This window comes from Phoxinus phoxinus, assembly GCF_949152265.1.
Source record: "Phoxinus phoxinus genome assembly, chromosome: 10".
Classification (NCBI taxonomy): Eukaryota; Metazoa; Chordata; class Actinopteri; order Cypriniformes; family Leuciscidae; genus Phoxinus; species Phoxinus phoxinus.
In genome coordinates this window covers 10,745,526-10,758,644 of record NC_136885.1, presented here as the reverse complement: position 1 = coordinate 10,758,644, position 13,119 = coordinate 10,745,526, and the positions used below count along the sequence as shown (strand labels likewise).

The 13,119-nt window shown below is 42.4% G+C and overlaps 1 protein-coding gene across 6 annotated transcripts in view; it reads right to left on the bottom strand.

Annotated features, from left to right (window-relative positions):
• Nucleotides 1-12,047, bottom strand: part of adcy2a (adenylate cyclase 2a) — a 126,030-nt gene extending 113,983 nt beyond the window's left edge. Inside the window, exons 1-2 of one of the 6 annotated variants that reach the window (XM_079625828.1) lie at nucleotides 11,997-12,047; nucleotides 11,392-11,534 (exon numbers count right to left, since the gene is read on the bottom strand). In XM_079625828.1, the coding sequence (XP_079481954.1) occupies nucleotides 11,392-11,430 (39 nt within the window). In that variant the 5' untranslated portion in view covers nucleotides 11,431-11,534; nucleotides 11,997-12,047. Of the gene's footprint in view, nucleotides 1-11,391; nucleotides 11,556-11,996 lie in introns of those variants that run through there. The other 5 variants (XM_079625829.1, XM_079625831.1, XM_079625830.1 and 2 more) reach the window with 5 other exon arrangements.
• Between the last annotated feature and the right edge of the window lie 1,072 nt (nucleotides 12,048-13,119).

Genomic DNA, 13,119 nt, shown 5'->3' with positions numbered 1-13,119 from the left:
ATCGATTTGCGGCGGAAGATTAACCCTGCCCTGACCTGACACATGATGCATCAACGGATGCGGAAGCGCAGAAGATAGAGCAAAACAAAACACCAGTCACAAATTAGAAGTCTAAAATGAGAATTTTTCAAGAGAAATGTCAGAAGATTTCAATATAAGAGAAGAAGAGTGAGTTTGTTGCCCGGCCCTATTTGTTTGAACCGCGAGAGGCGTTAAAGCTTACACTACTCCTACATTGCGTCAGGGGTTACCCTTTTGGCATAAGTTGACTAGCATAGGCTGTCTGCCGGAAGCTAGTTATTTTAGGGTGTATTCACACCTGCCTTGTTTGGTTAGATTGAATCGAACTCTAGTTCGTTTCCCCCCCTTGGTGCGGACCTTTTGGGCAGGTGTGAATACAGCAATCGAACTCGGGTGCGGACCAAACAATCGAACCGAGACCCAGCTGAAGAGGTGGTCTCGGTACGGTTCTAAACGAACTCTGGTACGGTTCGTTTACGGTATGAACATGAACCGACCCAATATCGGCCCAATATCAATATCGACCCAATATTGTTCGTTCAAGTGCGAAAGAGAATTCCATTCCGGCGCGCTGTCTGGCCACACGATACTGTTGCGCGGCTTTCTGCGCTTCGTGTGTGCATCATTGGAATGGAATGAATGAATGAGTGTGTGCGCATCAGGACATTCCCATACAGAGCGTTCTCTTTAGTCTAATCGCGCATAAATGCTTTAAAAGCATTTGCATGAAAACGAGCGAGTTCATATAATGTAACGATAGTTACAATACAAGGATGGTGGGTGTGGGGGGGTGCTGCATTAATTTACGTTAAACTGGTCAAACTTAATCGCAAGCATTAACGTTGATAGCACTTGTTAGCAGTATAGTATACAATAAGAATCTCATTATTTGAGATGTGAACATAGCCCCTCTCTATGAATCTAAACTTTATACTTTATACCCACTGTCAGCATCCCATGGTAGGCGCACATGAGAGCAAGTTCTCTCCGCCGGAACCGTCTTGCAGCACATCGTCGTCTTCTCAAAATCCGAATTATAACATCGTATAGATGACATTGTGTCATATGATACTCATTAGTTTCTTCATATTGCGTTTGTAGAGAATTGTAGTACGAAATATCTCCCAATTTTTTTATTTTTTTATTTTTTAAATTTATATCTCCGAGCCTTTTTTTTTTTTTTTGCACTTCCTGATTTCCATACTTGAGAATCCTTGTCCAATGAATGGACGATCTTAGCACACGTGTGGTTTTGTTTACACATTTTGGTTCACTTGCAAAAAGAGCAGTGTGAAAGCGAACCGTACCAAACAAAAAAACAAAAAAAATTATTTGGTCCGGACCAAAGCAAGTGAACTATCGGACTTTCCTGGTGTGAATACACCTTTAGTTTTTAAAGTTTTAAATATGGGTATTTTTCTTACACAAACACATCGCTTTGCTTCAGTAGGCCTTTATTAACCCCATTAACACCAAAACGTTCAAAAAGGGATCATAAACTAATTCATTTGAAATTAAAATTTAGACTAGATTAACTTTTTGAAGCGTCAAAGTGGTAAATGTGTAGCTGTCAATGGAGGGACGGATGCTGGAAACCACTTCCCCCCGAGGCACCAAGGGTGGCAGAAACCCCACGATCTCGGCAGCAGCTCGGGGCCAGAACCGTGAAGAACACAGACCTGAATACTGTCCTCAAAGAGTGACAGACGGGAGCAGAGTGGGCAAAGCGGCAGCTTCTCACAATGCTCACAGTAAGCCCACTCGAAGTCTGACAGAGCATGATCCGCTCCCAAACACATAACACACAAGTCATGTGTATCCCCACCCGTAAGGAACCGAGGGCAGGGAGAAGCACGCGACTTGAGTCTGTTTATTTCCTCCTTCTTTGTTTTCTTTGTGTACTGCACAATATCAGGACAAACAACAATAAATAAGACACACAGTTTTAACACAGAGCGCTTGCTAAGGCACAGAAGCCAACTGCTAACTTAGTCATTCCGGATGTGCTTTAATGCTTTTCTGGTCGTGACGTCACCCGCATGTGACATTCCGTCTCCCCATTGGACTAGTTGACAAGAGTGCTTTAGAAGTAATCACGCAGAAGCGTTCCCACGTCATTGACGCAGCGCAAGTTAGCTAAAAAAGGAATCTATTAGATTTAATAAAAAAATATCTTCATTTATGTTCTGAAGATGAACGAAAGTCTTAAGGGTGTGAAATAACATTAAGGTGAGTAAATGATGACAGAATTTTTTTCTTCCCTTTAAACTTTACAAAACACAGCACCCTTCTACACCATATTTGAAAAATCCAAGCTTTGCCAAAAAATACCACTATCACGATCAGAGAATCATTATACTCCCCTATCATGTCTAATAATCTCTTGAAGCCATTAGTCAGCCATTTTTCCAGGCTTACAGAGATAAATATACTTCACCTCCCACAGCTTTGTTGATTTTTATTTTATACTGCAACACATTGCAATATTAATGTGTACTAATTTTAATCAATGGCTGAAATAAAATAATCTAATTAAAAACATATTTTGAATTATTCAGGATTTCTGTTCAAGGACAGACCATATTTTACAGCATATGCTCAAGCCATTTTTTGAAGATCACTGTATGTTAACAATATGTTAATGTGACCATATGACTCACCAAGAAGGTTCACACTGACTAGCACATGTATCTTTTTCCAGGTTTCTAAATTAAGTCGTTGTATTAAGCATAATGATTAAATGTTTATTCATCTGACATATACTTAAAAGCAATGTACTGTGCATTCAAGTCAAATATTTTAGTATTTAAGTTCCATGATAATCAAACCCATGTAGTGTTGCTAGCACCATTCTTGACCAGTTACAGAGTTACAGGAACAGTGCTAATAGAAACAACAAATTGAGGGAAAAAAATATAATAATAATAATCTAGAAGATGCTTGACGTAGCCAGGACCGGAAATTTCAGTTTCATGAAAGATAAACTATTATGAAATGCTAGTATGTGTCAATAAGTGTTGAACATTATAGTAGAAACAGCCTGTTGACAGCTCAACAGACAGAGATATGGAGGATGAGCACAATTATAGGTGCTATTGACAGTAGGTGATAATACAGGAAACCAGGGGTGGCATGCACTTATTAGACAGTATGTTTGAAGGGGGAACCAGTTGGGAGGAGGAGGGTAAAAAAATAAAAAATAGCTATTATTATTTATATAATAAAACTTTACTTAAGCTTTCACTGTAATAATTACTGCAATGTCATCAAATCAGACTAGCCTACTTTTGAATTATCGAAGCGAGAACATTAATAACATTAATGCTTTTACTGTCGCTCAGAGGTTGCGTTAGACTTTCACACTATCCCTCATTTTGACGGACAGGATCTTAAAAATTCCATCATAATCTATTATTACCCGTCATTTTAATTTTCATATTTTAATGATAGTAAGACATTTTTTGATGAAATGTTTTCATTCACATACTTACAGGACAAGCATATAGGCTATACATTTTATTTATATTATGAAAATAAAGTTTTCATCTTGAACAGTGTCGCGGATCGTGAGTGAAAGTGATCATCCCTTCCTCTTTATACGTTATCGAATTAAATAAACATGAATTGGGGGGAACCCGGGGGGAACCCGGGGGACACAGATAAGTGAGAAAAAGGCGGCCAACAGAGTGGACCCGCACATGTACATAAGCACAAAGTAGGCTATATATAAAGAGGGGCGCAGCCGGTCTGTACTGAAATTTTATCGACCCTTAAAGTGCAGCTCAACCAGGAGAGTCGAATCGTGACTTAGACTGATAAAAGTCTAGCCTGCAAGATGGGAACTTCCAGGTTATAGAACCTAACAAATGTAGAGGGGGAGGCCCAGCCTGCTGCCATACAAATGGCATGAATAGAAATTCTGCTGGACCAAGCCCACGACGAGGCCATGCCTCTGGTGGAATGAGCCCTGACGCCCAGAGGGCACTGCAGGTCTTTAGATGCATAAGCTGCCGCAATAGCGTCCACTAGAGATGCGCGGTTGGCGGTTACAGCCGCGGACTCGATCGGGCGGATGACGTGACGGAAAATTATATTTTGATTAAAATTGGGCGAACCAATCAAATGAAAAATATATGTATACATTGTTAAATATTGTTATCTGACTATACCTACATCCAAAAAAAGAAAATAGGGGAATGATATTACATGCGCTTCATGAGGCACATGCGAGCGGTCTCTTGCTCTCTCTCCCTCTCTGCCGTGCATGCGCTACGCGGTTTGGAGCACAGTCTCTGTCTCGCAGGAGCGCTCGCTCTAGATTCCGGGAGATTTTATCTAATTTGCGAGCATCACTGAGCTGCTATCAATATGCGGGAGACTCCCGGAACTTCCGGGAGACTTGGGATGTCTGCATTTCTATACTGAAATAATATCGGCATTATAATTATTGATTTTTCATTAGGCTATTTTTTTGGTGCTCCCTCACCTCTTGGTGCCCTACGCACAGCGTGTGATGCGCGTGGTGGGAGCGGCGGCACTGTCCTATAGTCGTCACCCTGACATGACAGTGCGTAGAGTTTGACTATAATGTAAATTACTTTTTTATTCAAGCTTTCTATCTATTTGCTAAAAAAATTAAGTGAAATAGGCATTCATTAGTAGTAGGCTAAATAGCAGCATGTTGAAATGATGTGCCAAAATGCGTTTTCTATTAGGCTACAATGAAAATATTGTACAGTAGCCTATTAGATAAGGTCAGGTTTGTGCGTGAGAGTGTGTTTAATTTAGGCTATTTATTTATTTTTGTCCCTGTGCGCCGATCGGAGACGGAGTTCACTGCTGGTATTCTGAGGTAAGAGCTTTCAGCGGCGGATGGCAGGCGGTGCGGTTTTGAAAATTGATCAAAAACGTTGGAGCGGATGGATGGTGGACGGATGATGAGTTTTGTGATGCGGTTGCGGATGAAATAATAGCCCATCCGCGCATCTCTAGCATCCACTATCCATCTGGACAGACTGTGTTTCGAGGCGGCGAGACCCTGCTCTGAGCGCCTGAAGGTGGCGAAGCGCGTGATGTAAATTTTCAGCGCTCTGACAGTGCAGAGGAGGTTGCCGTCGACCTCGCTGCCGGCAGAGCCGAGAGTGAAATGATCTGCGCTCTGAAAGGGGTGCCGATCACCTTGGGGACATAACCATGTCTCGGTTTGAGGATGACTTTAGAGTCATTGGGTCCGAACTCGAGACATCCGGCGTTAACAGATAACGCGCGCAAGTCACCCACGCGTTTAACTGATGACAGGGCTATCAGAAAAACGGTTTTGAGCGTGAGGTATTTCAGATCCACAGTGTGTAAGGGTTCAAAGGGATGAGCTTTCAGGGCCTCCAAGACCAAAGAAAGATCCCAAATAGGAACCGATGGGGGCCGCGGGGGATTCATCCTCCTGGCTCCCTTAAGGAAGCGGATGAGGAGCTCGTTCCTTCCTATTGCCTGGCCGCGTGTTGACTCTGTGAATGGTGCAATGGTCGCAACATATACTTTGAGCGTGGAGGGGGACCAGCACCTCTTGAAGTTAGCAAAGCACCCACGAAACCCCAGAAGTTTGTGGGTCTAAACCTTTGTCAGTGCACCATTTAGTAAACATAGACCATTTGGACGCGTAGAGCCGTCTCGTAGAGGGAGCTCTAGACTGCGTGATCGTGTTCACAACCCCTTCTGGCAGAACAATGGGTATCCGTTGATTATCCATGCATGCAGAGACCATCGCTCTGGATGAGGATGCCAAATCGAACCGCCGGCTTGAGAAAGGAGATCTCTCCTCACCGGGATCGGCCATGGGGCTAAGTCTGACAGCCGCACCAACTCTGGGAACCTTGTCTGGTTCTCCAATCGCGGGGCTATGAGGAGCACTGAGTGGCGCGCTTCCCTGATTCTCCTGGTGACCTGTGGTAACAGTGAGATCGGAGGGAAAGCGTACAGTGGGCAGCTGGGCCAAGCTTGGGCCAGCGCGTCCTCATTCATTGAAAAGAACCATAGGCAACGAGTGTTGTCTTTTGACGCAAAGAGGTCGACTTTCGCTTTGCCAAAAAGACGCCACAGCAACTGGACTGTCTGCAGGTGCAGGGACCATTCCCCCGGGGGAACATTGTCCCTGGACAGTTTGTCTGGACCATCGTTCAGGTGGCCCGGCACATGCGCGGCTCTGAGCGAGTGAGTGCTGAGCCCAAACGAGGAGGCGTTCCGCCAGAGCGCGGAGAGTTCTGGATCAGACACCGCCCTGGCGGTTCACGTAGGACACCACAGACATGTTGTCCGTGCGGACCAGTACGTGGTGGCCCCGCAGGGATGGGAGGAAGTGTTTCAATGCGTTCTCGACCGCTATCATCTCTAGACAGTTTATGTGAAGGCTTTTCTCCTGGTCTGAACAGAGGCCATAGACTGGTCTGCCCTCGAAAAGATCACCCCAACCTAGGTTGGAGGTGTCCGTCGAGATCACTTATCGGTACGAGACGACTCCCATTGTCACTCCCAACTGGTACCATTTGGCCGCTATCCAGGGCTGCAGAGCTGAAACGCAGCTCTGAGTCACTCTGATTCGCACCCAGGTTTGGTGAGGCACTCAGCCAGCGTTGTAGAGGGCGCATACGCAGTAGACCCAGCTGGAGCACTGCTGCAGCCGAAGCCATATAGCCCAACATTCTCTGAAATGTTTTCAGAGGAACAACGCTGCCTTTCTGGAAAGACGCGGCCAGATGCCGAACACGGCGCACGCTGTGTCGACAAGCGGGCCGTCATAGCCACCGAGTCCAGCTCTATTCCCAGAAAAGAGGTCGACTGCTGGGGCAGCAATGAGCTCTTGGTCCAGTTGACCGTAAGCCTGGGTCCAGTTGACCCAGGCTTTCCAGGTGGCTCAGTTGACCCAGGCTCAGTTGACCCAGGCTTTCCAGGTGGCTGAGAAGCACTGTTCTGTGAGATCTATCTCCGATTGTGCCAAAATCTAGCCTGGGAAAACCCAGACCACTTCCGGCAAATTTAGATTTGCTCTGCAAGTGGGTCTGGCAAAGAGCCCATTGAAACCCATTTCCAATCCGTCGAAATCGCGGCACCAATCAGAAACGTTGGGGCGGGCTTTACACGATGACGACAGAGCAGAGACTGTGACGCAGATTTTGTACATTACAAAGATGGATGCCGCCGTGGAACATCACAACATCACTCGTTCGAATCAGCTATCGCGTCTGTTTCAAGCGATTTAAAATAGTCATTTTCGTTAACACAAACAGAGAATTGCTGAGAGTCTCGAGATGTTTCTCCGTCGCTCTGCATACATCATGTCATTCATCGCTTTGATTGGTTTTAGATCTATCCGACGTCCGTTGGTGACGCCCCTGTGGAAATGAATTGTCTATGGAGCTTTGCCAGACCCTTACTCAGTTACAACTGAGAGTGGTCTGGGTTTTCCCAGGCTAGCCAAAATCAGCTAATCATCCAAATAGTTCAAGATTCGCATACCCTGACTTCTCAAAGGAGCGAGGGCCACGTCCATGCACTTCGTAAACGTACGGGGGGCTAAAGACAGGCCGAACGGCAGGACGGTGTATTGATATACCTGACCGTCGAAGGCGAATCTCAAGAATGACCTGTGACGGGGTATAATCTGGATCTGAAAGTATGCGTCTTTCAGGTCGAGAGAAATAAACCAGTCCCTCGGGCGAATTTGCGCGAGGATTTGTCTGGTTTTGAGCATTTTGTACTGTCGCCTCATGAGAGCTTGAAGAGCCTGACTCACTCAGAGAAGGATGTACCAGCCCTATCTTAGACAGCAGCTTTGCTATTTCAAAATGAAGGAATTAACCAAAATACAATTTTGGGGCACTATTCATTTTGTACCTACAATATTATAAGATTAGATTAAATGTTCTAGTTTATAAAATTATCAATTATTATTAAAAAAAAAAGTTTTTGGCTGTTACAGATATGGTAGAATTATTACTTCTACCACTAAAGATTGCTTTATAAATAATCTCCCTGATCAGTATCATCTCCTCAACATCCCAAATAGCTTAGAAGAACTCGATGTTGCAACAGAAACTATTGACTCTCTTTTCCAGCACATTAGACACAGTTGCTCCTTATCTTAAAGAAGATAGATAGGAAAATAGTTCAATGATATGGTACAACGAGCACACTCTTAAAAAACAGCCCTTAAAACAGCAGCCCGAAAAATTTTGTGTAATTGGAAGAAAGCAAAACTAGAGGTTTTTCACTTTTCGTGGAAAAACATTGCTTGTATACAGAAAGGTCTTAAAAGCTGATAGATCTGCTTATATTTCAACCCTAGGTATTTGTTTGATACAGTGGCTAAATTAACAAATTAACTTCTGACGTTTCCAAGCAGCAACGCAATAATGACTTTATGACCTTTACTTGCAAGATTGATTATATTAGGGAGAAAATTATAACCATACAACTGTCTACTACAGTATCACATCAGACAGTGCATTGTAGTGTCCCAGAGGAATAGTTTCACTCATTCGTTACTATAGGAGAAGAAGAATTGTCTAAACTCGTTAAATCATCTAATCAACAACTTGTATGTTAGGCCCTATTCTGACTAAGCTACTGAAAGAGATGCTTCCAGAGGTCATAGATCCTCTTCTTAAAATCATTGTCTGTGTCTTAAGATTACTAATGATCTGCACTTTCGATCTCGAGAAACCACGCTCGAACATTTTTTTCAGCATTCGGTCGTACACTAATGCATCGCGTGCCGTTCCACAAAGCTGGCAAACGATCTCAGGCCATGTCCACACGGAGACGGGTATTTTTATAACCGGGACTTTTTTTACGCGGTTAGGCCGTTCGTCCACGCGGAAACGCAGTATCAGGTCACTGAAACCGAACATTTTTGAAAACCCCTGCCAGGGTGAGGATTTTCAGAAACGCCGGTTGCAGTGTTGTCGTGTAGACAGTAAAACCGACGTCAGAGTGTGCGCCGTTATCCACTGTTTTGACGTCAGATTGTGCGCCGCTGACTGCTTTGTTGACGATTCTGTGCAATGGCGGACGTAGGCCAAATATTGATGATAGTAACTGTGCTAACAGGGCTAATAACATGTATACAGAGACATGCTCAGTTTATTGCTGACTATATTGCGGAACAGGCGTCAGAATGAAATTCTACGCAGGGCAACCGGTAATAACTTTTTGTCAGGCTTCTGATTGGCCAACGTGCCTTTACGGTTAGGGTTATATCACCGCCTGTTGGTGTGGCATGCTCTTGACAGCGCTTGATAGCGTGTTTTTGCGTTTTCATGTAGACGTAGATTTTTTTTTAAACCGAGCATGTGTGGACGGGATTTTTTTTTCAAAACGCAGGAGGAAAAACTCAGATTAGAAAAATACCCGTGTCCGTGTGGACATGGCCTCAGCTTCAGTGCGGATAGCTCCCTGGTCTCGGTTTCATTCTATATTGCAGACATTTTTTCGTTCTTTCTTTGTTGATGACGAACACAAACTTTCTTCTATTTTCTTCTAAAATACCCTTTTACGGCATTGGTCCTGGCTTTTGTTCACACAGGGCGCGTTCCGAGACTGATCCTGGAAATGTTACTACCGGCCATACCGGCCATATTCAGATCAGGTTGTGGACCTGTGCACGACCACATATACATGTACTATACACGACCACAAGGCATTATGTATTCAGCTGGACCCGGGCCGTATTCAGATCAGAAGGTGGACATGCGCACATGAACACAACTCATCCCTGAATTTTCAGAAGAGATTGTGTCAACTAGACTCTCCCCTGTGAAGGCCTCAACAAACCAGTCTCCATACCGGCATGATGACTCAAACTAGGTTGCTCCACAAGTTTCAACTAAAAATGGGACTGTGCCCTTTGGATTACAAATGTTATTTTAAAAAATGACAGCACACTCATGTACTTTCACTGACATTGTGAATGAGAAAACTCAGATTAATATGTCTCTACCTTATGTCTTCATAAACTACTCCTTTATTTTTTTGTATTTTTTCAAAGCTGGTTTGTATGGTTGTATGAACATGCAGTATAAGATGTAGTTCTTGGATTTATTGAACATCTAAATAAAGGAATGATCACGGGTTATTTCTATTCCAATCAATAGTGACTTGATGTTCAAGTCTCCATGGTCATAGTTCACCTCACAGCACCATGTGGTTTGTAACTCAACTTTTATAACTCATCTTTGTAGATGGAGCTGTCTTTGGAAATGCTATTAACCTTTCACAGCAGCAGTTGCTTATGCTGGAAGTTAAAGATTACCCTGTGTACTAAACAAAAAGAAAAAAAAACAGTCAATAACAATGGTAAAACATACTGGCATAAAATATACTTCAGCCACAAGCTACCCAGTATGCCTTAAATTATGTGTTTATTGATTACTGATGTGCTTAAAACTGAGAAATCCCCTAAGCAACTATCATGGCATGAAGTCAGGGAATGTCTGAATGGGTTTCTTGGAATGGTTTGCAATAAAGTTTTTATGAGCTGTGAGTGTAATAGTCAAGGGTGTCTGATTTTGCCTGAAGTGAGTGAGATATGACATGACTAAAGAAAAAGAAAAACATATAACAACAACAAATAATACAAATTTTGATCATGGTGTATTGTTGGTAAAGGTACATGGTAAAGGTGTATTGTTTATTATACTTCATACTTAATTTTTATATTAAGACAGACATATTAGATTTTATTGTTGGTGTTATGACTGCTATTTGGCAGGCAGGATGGCCATGAATACTTTAATGTCTTGGGGGATAACCGATCATGTTGATATGAAAGTTCTGCCAGATCTCATTACACTTCTTAAATTACCAACCCAACACAGCTGGTCGACTAATTAAGCAAGATTAATGTATTCATTAATATTTATTTTTTCTTTTTACTCTATTCGAAATTCTCTTTCGAAGACAAAGAGACGAGAGAGAAAAACTTTAAAAAAACCTATAAATTATTTTATAATTTAAATAAACCTAAAAATTACAGTGATTTGAACCTATATTGAGTAGCTCATGCCCTGAGAGCGGCGCGTAATACAACTAGTGATTCTAACCCATGAGAGCAGCGATAATGCGGGAGATGTATAATTTTGACCAATAAAATGTCACGGATATTTGAACGAGTTATCAACTTCACGGACGGCGAGGTAGCATTGGAAAAATGTTTTACTCCAGTTACTCCATAAGCAGCTTTGTTGTAACAGTCGAATCAAAATCCATACGATAGGATATTTAGACGATGATTGTTAGTTCTGTGCATTTTTAATGCTCGCTCATTATCTTAGTAAACGTTAGAGGATGTTGAATTTGAACACAATAAAATTCACTTACCTTCAATACCTTGCAAGAAATGCGTTCACCCACGAACATTCAATAATGCATCTGTCTGAACTGAAGTATTCCGACTATTCCCTCCACATGTTCAAACGTCTAGAGTCTTGACCCCGCCTTTGCTTCAATTCCATTGGTTGAATCTGTAAAAAAAAATCCCTTCTGCCCTCAGATAATTTGAGTAAGTAAAAGTCCCATCTGCTCGGTCAACTTTACTGTAGTAAACGCTGCTCAATGACAAGTGGAAATATTGGTTTAATTCAGCCATAGGCTAGGCTATATGTTTGAACCAGAAACCAGAAGAGTGAATTATACAGGCTCATCTACAAGTCGATGTATCAGAAAGATAATGCATTTTTTATGTATCGCTCTTTACAACGTCGGACACATAACGGTAATTCATATGATTTGCCTTTTGCTTGACTACGTTATCAAACAGCTATGTTCCCATTCGCCATCTCAAAAACAGACAGTGACTTCTAAAAATCAGCATCATTAGAAACGCTTTGAACAACTTAGAAGGTCAGTAGCTAGAGAAAGGCAGTTCATCCTAACTTACAGCATAGGCTATAGCCATAATTCACGCACTATATTGCTAAATCTACCTGATTTTTCATATCAACAGAAAAATATACCAGGATAACCTGGCTTCTCTTGAGACTCCCCTGCTTCAGAGCATTGTTAATGATATGCTTAAGCCCACCCACAGGTTGATGGGATTGGTTACAAGGTAGTTTTTGACATAGGGAACACCTGACATCTTTTTTCACTGCAATTTTAAGGAAAAAATACTCAGCAATGGTGTTGACTTATGAAATTGAATTATGAATAATAATGTATTTGTTCAACCAAAAAAAATTCTCATTCATTTAACAGTCATTTTTTAACTGATGATAATAATAATTGATTGCTTAATACCGTATACTGTGAAACCATGATATTTTCTAAGACGTTCTCATACTGCTCCACCTTGGTCTCCAGTCTCCCTGACCTTGCCTCGGTCTTCCATCTCCCTGGCTCCGCCTTGGACTGCACCGCCTGAGGCTCCACCGCACCGTGGGACTTCATCCCTTCGACTCCATCAGAGCATTCCACTCCACCGGCTCCCAAGTGGTCTCTTCCTCCATCTGGGTCTTCTCCCTGGGTGGTATGATGTTACATTTAGGCGTCAGGAGCCGGCTTTCGGACAGGAAGGACTGTCACTTGTATCTTGGAACCCCTTTTCTCTACTCTTCCCTGTGTCAAGCGTTACAGTTGCAATGTTCACATTTTATACATGTTCATGTTTAATGATTAGATTAAATAATTGATCATCAAGACTTGATAGACTCCCTCATCATCACATAAGGACAAATTATTTTAAAAAAAAATAAAGAGCTACTCATGAGGCTTAAAAAAAGATGAAAGAAACAAATTATTTCTAGGAAATTTACCATTGAGTGACCACACAGAAGTCTTCCCTTCAGTCTATTTGTTGCTGCTCAAGTTAGTAATCATAAACAGAGAATGTGTGCTGGAAAAACAGAAATAGAGGGAGAGAGAAATGGATAAACCTAATGTCTTACAATAGATATGACAAAGAAAAAAACGGATTGTGTGTATGTCCCCGTTTGCTTGGTTGAGAATAGATTTGCAAATGAGTTACCTTAGGGGTTTATCTTACCAGCAGCACAGCAATAAGAGACAGAGAGAGAAAGGGTGAATCCGACAAATCGTTGAACTACAGAC